At 44.2% G+C, this 10,867-nt stretch overlaps 1 protein-coding gene across 4 annotated transcripts in view; it reads left to right on the top strand.

Moving 5' to 3' along the window:
• Positions 1–10,867, top strand: part of Snap25 (Synaptosomal-associated protein 25kDa) — a 47,026-nt gene that overhangs the window by 15,925 nt on the left and 20,234 nt on the right. For 3 of the 4 annotated variants that reach the window (XM_078179073.1, XM_078179071.1, XM_078179074.1), the window contains exon 4: positions 4,837–4,885. The exons of the other annotated variant lie outside the window; for it this stretch is intronic. In XM_078179073.1, the coding sequence (XP_078035199.1) occupies positions 4,837–4,885 (49 nt within the window). The remainder of the gene's footprint in view (positions 1–4,836; positions 4,886–10,867) is intronic. 4 annotated transcript variants of the gene reach the window in all.

The following is a 10,867-nucleotide window of genomic DNA, read 5'->3' as shown; positions in this document are numbered from 1 at the left end:
TGTGTGTGTGTGTCTCCGATCAATCTATCCGTCTATTCTATCTGCACAAAACATTCACCCACCACTCACAGAAACACAGCTTACAAGGGACTCGATCTCGAAGTGAGAGCAAAGCCTGCTCGAACCTGAACCGAAAAGTCTCTCTTCTCTCCGGGTCTCTCGGCTACTCTTCGTTCTATATCCTACGTCCTACGCAAATGATCGGAAAACCGCTTGCACGCACAGAGACGAGCTGCATCGCTCTTAACGGACTTCGCCAAACACTTCGCGTCACATCCTCCCTGTCCATCTCTCTCTCTCTCTCTCTCTCTCTACCGTACTCTGTCTCTCCGTCTTTCTCCCTTATTCACTAACCACGTTCGTCGCATTCCCGCGATCATCGATAAATGCTAGTTTATTGATTTTTCTTTTCGGTAGGTCTATTCCCAAAAGCGAAACGTGACTTGACGCGGGCGACGACGATCAATATGTGCGATGTCCGAGTTAATTCGATTAGGAGACGATTCTTTTGGTGTTGGCCTATCGGTGAACTTTCGAAACATCGACTGGCTAGCAAAAATCTCTTCCATTCGGAAATATCTGTTTCAACGCGCACGCGTCGCAACTGATTGTTCGAAGATGCGTAGTTTACTCGAGAGTTTACCGATTCTAGGTGGCGAATCTTTGTGCACATGGAAAATCTAGTGGATTTTCTTAAAAAGAACAACCGAGCAAAGTATACAAGAAATTATTGAGGTAGACAATGTTAAAGCCACGTTGCTAATTCCAAAGTATCAGTGCTAAATCGCGAACGAATGAAATAATACAACTTACATTAGATCAGCATGTGGCTCAAGATGTCTGCAGGGATTTGTACATATTTTCTAGATTGCTGTTTCCACGAACAACTCCATAAAGTTGTAAGCGTCTTTGTATGCACAAAGATCCACAACCTATTTATAAATGTCTAGATGCCACAAATGGTATACAGTATACGGCATTATACCTCCGAGCCATTTCCCCTGCAACCTCTGACATTTTTCCTTTAATATTTCCTTTACCGTCGTATTTGCTGTTTCCAGTTCTCCGCTAGATATTTTATTAACTCCATCACCAGTCCACATATTTCGCACAATATTTCCTTTCTCCCGACAACGATTCATCTCTTTTATATTCTTATATAGTCTCGTTCCTCTTTCAAACTGGCCGTATTTAGACACCGTATATAGGGTGAATCGTTTTAAAATGGAAACACGCGATACCAATCTTTCACTCTAAATCTAAGTAATCTCTGTTCGCTGAAGGGATCTGACCGCTTTGAAATTGTGAAAAAATTGAATTATTTATCGAAATAAGAAGCTTTAGCCGGTTCGAATGCCCGTTGTGCCATAACTTTCCAAATGTCTAAGCGAGTGTCTTGCAAAAATCGCAGAAAATTTGAATCCTATTTATCGATCGCGCGATCTCATCCTATATACATATAGTGTAACTGTATACTGTTCAATACGATAATCGCCGTTCGAAAAAATGGAACGGCTCGCGATCGAAACGCGGTCTCGGATCTCACCGGGCTTGGCTTCGAAACCGAGCGCGAAAAAAGGAGCGAAGGAGGAGGAAAAGGACTCTTTCGGGTTCGGTCTCTCCAGTTTTTCCAAGGATAGAGGAGAGAGCTCGCCTCTAATTAGCATCCGGCCGGGTCCGAGCGGTGCTCGGCTCACCGTTTGCGCTCGGTTCTTATTTGGCTCCACTCTTGCACGGCTGTTACTCGGCTGCTCATTTTCTTTTTCCGCGGCTGATCTCGCGAGTTTCCATTCTTCTTTGCTTTTCCTCCATTTTTCACTCCATCTCGTCGCGAGATTCCTTCGAATCGCAGTCGTTGCTGCGAAACCGGAACAGGGGGCAAAGAGGGAGAAGAAACGGATCTCCGCTTCTTGATCCTCCGGAGATCTCTAGAGCCGTCTCGCGCAGTCAGAAGCTGCGCGCGTCGACGACAAAGAGGACGAGTATCGTTTTACGATTACTTCTTGTGCAGCTCTTCTCGCTCTCTTGCTCTCCCGTTTACCGTTTACCCACTCTGATAAAGCTCTCGGTCTCTCCTCTCGTTCGGTCATTCGCCGATCACTTCATGCTTTCTCTTTCTCTCCTTCTCTACCCCTCCCCCCTCATCTCCCGCTCTCTTTCTCCCATCTCTGTCTCTGCTCTGCCTTTGTATCTGTCTCTCTGGCTCTTCCTTGAAATATCCAGTTCGGTGTGCGTGTGTTCTACTCTGCGTTCATTTAGGTATTCCCGACGTTCGTTCGAGTCCCGAGAATCACCGGCGTTTTTCGAAGAAACTCGGAAATTACTGGAAATAGTTTCGAGCCAGCCAACAGTCCACGCAGTTCCGTTCTCTCGCGACTCAAAACGATCGGGTTTGGTTTCCTTTTCGGTTCTCCTTTTCGTTCTCGTTTTCTGGCATCTCCGCGAATGATCTATCGGTTTCTAGGTTCTTGGTCGCCGCGCGATTTCGTTCGTATCCATGCGCGACGTAGTGTATGCGATTTTATCCAGAGTTTGAGTCATCGTTCCAACGATTTTCAATTCGTTTGCAACGTACGGACGTTCGATCGATAACAACGTTCGAACGCTTTTCTGAAATCGGATCCAATAGCTTCGACTCGTTGCAAGAATTTGTTAAACACCCCCTCGATGTTCGGGCAATCTTGAAATTAACGGAAAATCGAGATGCTTGGAAAATCGTCCTACGTGGTTACGAACCGTTTAGATCGACGTAAAAAATAGTAAAATCGATCGGACGAAGAGGTAAAGGATTAGGCGGGCGCGGCTTGATTTTCAGGGAAATGAGAGACGCGCGGCTACCGGAAAGCTGGCTATTTCTCGGCAGCGAATCCAGAACCGGCGAAACGATGACGCAAAGCCCCTCTTGATATCGCATGCATTATCTCGTATCTCGGATCACGAGCGAGATTCTCGAGGCGTACGGCGCGCCGTGGAAACTTATCGATCTCTCGCGGAGACCCCGTCACTTTCCCCTCTTTTCCGTTCTACGCCGGAAAGCTTTGCGTCTAACCACTCGAACCGATCGGTATTCGGTATTCTGCGAAATACAGTACTCTCTTCGGTATCCTACCGAACACCGCGAACGACGGCGTGGTCGATCCATCCTTGCCGATCTTCTCGGATCTACAGACTAGACACTCGAACTCAACGAATCAGCGTGTACACTGTACACAATATATATGTATACACTATACGGTGTACTTTCGATCTGTCCGCCTCTCTTTTACTTTCTGTCTCCGCCTCTGTCTCTTCTCATCTTTTTCACTCTTTTCCTCGCCCCGAGAGCTAGCCAGTCGCTCTTGCATCCGCTCGCAACGCTCTTCCTGGCGCGGCGCGGCACGGCGATTTCTCCAAGCGGAGCAAAACAACGGCGACGCGTGGAAAGCGTCGCAGGTGAATGTCGGGTAGTATCTGGCTCGGGGCGCGTTTTCTCCGACCCACAGAAATTGAAACAGAAAGTCGAGAAAAGAGCAATCAGGGAAGAGCGCTTTCGTCCCGCCACGCTCTACCGATACAGAACAACATCAACAACAGAGAAACAACAAAAATCTATAGCAAGAGTACGAACAGACAAATGTAGGAAACAACAATAAGCAGTCGACGAACATGGTGCAGTCTAAAGATTGCCGATTGTCTGTTCTCTGCGAGTGAGCAAATACTGCAGGGGAAGATACTACTAACTACTAATGCTAACTACTACTATCACTATTGCTACTAACTACTACTGCTACTACTACTACTTCTACTACTACCACTACTACTAACTACTACTGCTACTTCTACTACTACTACTTCTACTATTACTACCACTACTACTACTACTACTACTACTACTACTACTACTTACTACAACAACAACAACAACAACATCGTCATGATCGATAACAACATCAAGAACCACAACAGCAACAACAAGCGACAGGCCCAAATTGCGGTCAGACACCGAAATCTATATATCTATAAATTAAATCAGTTACAATAAATAGATTTCTATAACGAGTCTCTAGACAAAACAACCGTGAGTCCGTGCCAAAGTATAAACGTTACAATAAACGTCGTTGCCCACCCGTCTCTGCACCATCACACAGGCTTGAATTAAAGTGCGTCAATTAACGCGCGTCAACGGCTATCTATTAACTAAAAGTATCTCTAGAGAAACAATCAAACAAACAGCAATAATAGATAATAGAGAGAGAGCGTCTCATCCAGACCTGCTTTCAAGTACAACATCAACAACACCCAAAAATATCTTTATGTATATATGTGCATATATGTATATAAAAATATATATACATATATATAAATGTGTGTTTCGAGAAAAACACAAAGTGTTATATACGACCAAATTGATGAACCTCTCACTCTCGCAACTATATACCACGCGCGTTACAAGGCTCCTCCCCTATAAACAGACAAACGATCCGGTCATGATATACTTATATATCTGGCACCGTTCGACTAACGAAAAACAAATACTATATATGCATAAATATAAATATATATATATATATATATATATATTTATATTTATGGCAAAAATCGATAAACGAACAAAAGGGAAAAGTAGCTCGAGAAAAAAAAAATATAAACTTAGCTTCTTTAGCCCACTTCTCTCCACCAACTTCTCTCCGCACACCCTCCGCCTCTGCCTAACCGTAATACTATATACTACTAATATACTTACTTAATATTACTATACTATATACCTACTACTAAAAAAAGAAAAAAAAAAGGAAAAAAACAACTCTCTAACACTGGTGGTGGTTGTCTGTGTTGTGCTGCCTCTGTCTGTCGTAGAGCAAGGAGGCTGGCATCCGTACTCTGGTCGCGCTCGATGACCAGGGAGGTGAGTGAATCGCTTTTTAGCCATATAAATCTACCAACAGAAGAAAAGGGAAATGAACTGTTTCCACCTGTTTTCACGCACAGCCCGCTGTTAGTCCTCCCCTCCTCTGGCTGATCCCAGCGCCTATTGCCCAGTCCCGGTCCCGGTCCCCTCTGTCTCGACCACGCTCCTGTCCTTGCCCGCGAGGGCTCGAGGGCTCGAGGCCCGCCTCCGGACTCGCGCAACACGCGTATATACAGCGGACCGCGTCTCTGACACGCCCCGGAGCGCCGATGTTCGAGCACGTCCCCTGCCCCGCCCCCAACTACAACCGCGGCCGCGACCACGAGCACGAGCACAACTCAAGCATGGGTAGCGAAGTCGGTCCGCGGGCCGTTGGGTTCCGTCCGCAATGAGAGCCGCGGTGCCACGCCCACCCGGGCATATTATTCGGAGAACGGCTCGGACTTTTATCTCTGTTTCCGACTATCTAGTATCTACAGCAGGCATGGACTCTGTCGCCTCACACTCTGCGACACTGCCTAGTCGTGAAATTTTATACAGAAAATAGGACTTAGTCTTCTCTATTTACGACCATTTTGGAGTCTAGAGCAGGCATGGGTATAGATTGCTTTCTGGTACGCTGTCCTGACTCCACAGACTTTGGGATTAGCTATGCTATCTATCGAGTCGAGATAAACGATTTTATACACCGAATCTTTCGTGTTCACGTTAGCGTATCGTGCCTGGTTTAGAGTTTAGAACACGGATTGCTCTTTTCGGGGCGGTGTCCGCTACGCTCAACAGGACACGGTCTACCAAAGTGTGGAGAACATTTATGACATGGACCCAACCTGCTCCCGCAGCGAAGAGCGCTCGTTGCCCGTGCCTACCCTAACTCCTCGTGAGTCCGCGCGCAGTTCCAAGCTCGTACCGATACGATCGACTTCGCGATCTTTCTCACGGGTTTCCGAGGAGCCCGGAGTCGATTACGATTCGATCCGATGCCTCGAACCCCTATATGCTTCCGGCTCCGAGGGAATCGATATACGCTCGCTCATCTCGAGAACGGTCTCTCGCGACCTCGCGACCTTTTTTTCCTCCCGGTATTTTTCTGTCGTTTTCCATCGTGGAACGGAGAGCAATTCTTTTATTCGCGTCCATTCCCGTCTATTCCTGTTTATTCGTCTACTCGTCGACGGAATCGGTTCTCCAGCGAGCTGATCCGATGCGAAGTAGCCGCGCGCGACCCGGCGGTCGATTCCATCGTGACGCGCATCGTGATGAGTCGAGAACTTCCAGCTGGAAACATTGTCTACTGTTAAAATACTATTTTAAATAATAGATTATTCGCAATTCAATTAAAGTAATATTTCAAGTAGGACATGGAATTTCAATAAATAAAATATTTATATTGATACCGTGTAAAATCTAAAATAAAATAATTTATTTTGTCATTTGAAATTAGCATGAAAGAAAAACAAGATGCTATTTTATCCAGCCCTCAACGTAAAGTTGCAACCATTCGTAAGTTTACACTTGGAATCGATTAACAGATTTTGGTTCGATTTTCCCTGATCAAGTAAATGGATGATTTTCAATGGAAGTTCTTTATTGACTCAGCCTGTGTTGCGTACACTGACATTCAGAAGTTTCGTATTGATCGTTCGTAACGTATCCAAAAGCGTTGATCGTTTGTCAAACAAGATACGAATTCGACAAATTATCGCTCGGGCACATATTTGCTTTAATACCGTTCAAACATCTCGACATAATCGACCAAGAAAGTCATTAGAAACACTCGCATTTATCGAAGCTGAAACTTCTGAGACGCGCGGTGTACGAGTACGTTCTCTGGCAGGAAGTGGCTAATCGAAACTGATCGGCCAAAGTACGGACCATTTTTGTCGCCCAACATCTTACTTTCCTAAGCGAATGCTTTCTATCGGAAGCAGTACTGGTGCATCAAACACAGCGACTGCTATGAAGCACTTGAAATGCCACGATACATTAATTACCGGACCGAGATTAATGAATCTCCTGAAGGTTCTCTATTGCATCATGTTACTTCGTCGCAGTATTTTCGAAAACCTGGAACAAATTCTCGATAGTCGGGGCGTAGTCAGCTACCGTGTAAACCTCTAAATTCGCGCAACAAGCTTCCCAGTCGCTGTATTTGAAGCGGTGCGGCGGTCAGCGCAGTTATGAAAATTAACTACTAGGCGTGGCAACGCGTGCGCAAGGAGTCCCGCACAGCGGCGTGGTCCATCTACTACCGGGTGAACCGCAGCGACGCCTCTCTCCGATCAAGGTTCACAATTTTAACGTTCGGTCGGTGGACGTCCGACGCCACTGAGCGGAACTCTATGCTCCTGCGTCGGCTCCGTAGTTGATTTTCACGACTGTACCGGACTGGTGGCAATCAAAATCTTTTGCCCTGCGGTGTTTGAATCGACGCCGCTGGTTTGCAACCGCTGCACGTTGCATGCGCCTTGTACGCACCACGTGTGCACCGTGAAACGCATGGATCAGAATCGACGCCATGCACTCGTGTTCCGATAAAACGACAATTTATTTTTCCTCACGTTTTCCCATCCGGAGGCTCGGGTTCTCGACTTGCTAGCCGGATTCGATCTTTTTTACTTCTCTCTCTCTCTCTCTCTCTCATTCTTTTTCTCTTTCGCTCTTACTCTGTCCCCTTTACTCTAATATTCTACGAAACTTTACCGACCAATAACGAAACCAGCACGACACTGGATCGTAAAACACGCAACTCCCTGCTCGATGAACTCGTTGCGACTTGCGATGCAACTGAGATGTATAGTCCTGTCGCCTGTATATCTACATACGTATGGTCACACGAGGCGTGTAGTTGTGTAGTCTGGGACGCCTCGATCTGTGCATTTTGTGTTGCAAGCTCGTGGTTGACGAAGAAAACCGACAGCCAACTACCACTGTACAGTCTTCTACCATACAAATACTACTACTACTACTATTACTATTCTACTTCAACTACTACCACTATTACTATTCCACTTCAACTACTACTACTACTACTACTACTACTACAATTACTACTACTACAATTACTACTACATACTATTATTACTAATACTATTACTACTTCTACTACTACTACTATTACTTTTACTACTGTTACTAATGGTAGTACTACTACTACTTGTACATTAACCAGCATCGCAAGCAGCTCTGATAGACGTAACCACCAACACTGCCATCTGCGATCGTGGCTGGTTGCAATTTTCGTCTAAACAAGAAGCCTTTATTCTTTCTCGAACCCTCGTGCATCGTTTAGATAGATGCGTAAATCCGGTGGAAGGATTATTAAAGTGCTACCTGCATCGAAGTTGTCAAAAATAAATAGTTTAAGTAATCGATCGATGAATAGATCAGTTTCCAATCATTCGTGGGCAATGTTCTATCAATCTTTTATTTCCGGTAAAGCTGCACGAATATTGTTCCGGTCGAATTAGAAAGCTTCGATCCACCATGCCGGTTTGTTTTCAACGGAAAAATTTGTTTCTTTCTTTTATTAATAATCCCTGTCTGATATCGCTCACATTCTAAAGTATTATCTCAGGCGCATCCGAAGCACGAAACGATGTGGTAAGTATCGTGCGCTGTCGTACCAAGTCGCCGCCTAAAGGATAGACAATTTTTTGTTGCTCGGTGAAATTAGCCGGAAAGGTGCACGAGGGTTGAACAATTTCCACCGGCGCGACACGACGCGGCCCGGTGGAAATATCAGTTGAATTGGTTGGGGCCGTAGTACCAGCCTAGGTCTCCGACGTCGCCTCTACCCAATTAACTTCTTAACACGACAAGACATTGACTAACATAAGTAGGAAATTACCAAACATCCAGCTACTGTGCTGCGCTCGCTGCTGCTAACTGCTGCTGCTGCTGCCAGTACACGAATACAGTATACTCAGAGATATATTATACAACAAAAAGGAACAAAGAAGAAATAAACGATGAAACGTTATGGTCGAGTCATGTTACAGAGTGTGGATCGGTATTATTATCTCGCGAACTGGTATACCTCTCCGTTCAGAACTGTTTTGTTTCTTCGTCTCTTTGTGCGCCCCAAACTTTGTCACTGTTCCGCCCCTTTAAACTATGTCTCTCTCTCTCTCCCTATCTCTCTCTCTCTCTCTCTCTCTCTCTATTCCCCCGTCTCTCTATTATTAAGAATCCTCTCGCCAATCGCTTCTCTGTTCCCGTCTCTCTTTCAGAGTCACACTTTTCATGCCCACGTTAATCTACTTTTGATCCACCACCCTCTGTATCTCGATGCACACAAGGTACACCGATATTCGTAACGAAAAACCGATTTACGGTAGAGGATTCTACGCGAAAAATTGCATCGGAAAGCAAGAATGCAGTGTTGTCCAACCACGCACCTTTTCCGAGTTTGAAAGTTCATTGAGCATGTCAAGCGCCGAGAAATGAAAAGCAAAATATCTTGTGAACTTTCGAATTCGATTTTCTCGAAAATAGTGCCTCGAACAAAAAAGCTTTTTTCTTCGGTTCCGACGAGTTTTTTTCGTAGAATCAGCCCTAATTGGTTTTATAGCGACCTTGTGGCGTATCTTGTGCGTTACGTTGCTATCAATGTCAACACACCAGCAATCAAGTACACGGAGCGTAGACGTGTTACTCTCGTGTGTAATCTAAATGTATGCATCTCGATTAGACGCATACGTAATTGTATTTTTTCGTATTTGTTTTTACTATGTTCTCTCTCTCTTCCCCTCTCTCTCTCTTTCTCTCTCTCTCTCTCTCTCTCTCTCTCTCTCTCTCTCTCTCTCTCTCTCTGTCTTCTACTTCTCACGATACGCATCACGTTTTTCCATGGATTGCGTATCAACTTTTCTGTTGAGTTTCCTTTTAAGTTTCTAGTGTCCCTTTCTATTGGTAGACGAACACGAGGCTTTCCTAGCTATGTTGCTTTCAGTCAACGTGTAATACTCTTACGTTCGTATATAACGATATACATACATACCACAATAATAGATGATGATTGTATACTTGGGCATACCATATGACTTGAAATTTTAAAGAAACTCGTGGACACTCGATTTAAAAAATAAGTTTTTTCGAACGAGGAGTCGAATTGTAGTTTCTTACTAGTTTATTTTGCTTTTTTTATCATGAACCTATATTTTTTCTATCGGAATCATATTCTACGTAAGAAAACACACAAGTTTGGTTTAGAAGCTTCTGTTGAAAGTTCAATATCTTTTAAGATATTTAATGTATGTATATATGTATATATATATGTATGTCTACATATACGACACATCTATCGTTTTTCTTTAGTACAAAGTATTTATTGACCGTGAAAGTTTTTAGCTGTAGCGATTTTTGTTTCACCGACTTCTCTCTGACGTGTGTACAGGGTGCTCCGAGAGTACACGAAGCCTCGACCCACGCGTGCTCTTCATGCAATTCTTGTTTGGGTTGGAAGCGTGTGTAGTGGGAGGATTCTGACTTGTATACTCTGTCCCACGCTGTCGCTCGAAAAGGATCAATACTTTTATATTCGTAACAAACAGGTTGTTGACGTTTCTTTTGAAAAATTCTATTTTCCCGTATATCTATTCCTATACTAAAAATTAGAAAAAATGTTTCGATAACGTTTTCGAATATCTTGTGTTCAGTTTTGTGGTTGTTCCCATATCTTTCGAGAAATGCTGGTAAAGTAGCGAAAACTCGACAAGACCACCCGATAGTTAAGCATAGCCAAGGTTAATTTACGTAAACGAAATGAACCTAGTGAAACAGCAGTAATTACCGAGATTTCTTTTTCTTTTTAATATTACGATTTTCAAGCATTTGGACAAACTCGAGCGACGGCGTATCCTTCTATGTATACATGCATAATATACGTGTATGTTGAACATTCAGGGTGTCTCGCTGTTTACGGCTCGTCCGAAGAGGAGGTGGCAGACAGAAAGTTATTATTTCAGAAAGATTAAA

The sequence above is a fragment of the Augochlora pura genome, chromosome 4 (assembly GCF_028453695.1).
Source record: "Augochlora pura isolate Apur16 chromosome 4, APUR_v2.2.1, whole genome shotgun sequence".
Classification (NCBI taxonomy): Eukaryota; Metazoa; Arthropoda; class Insecta; order Hymenoptera; family Halictidae; genus Augochlora; species Augochlora pura.
This window is presented reverse-complemented; position numbering and strand designations above follow the sequence as displayed.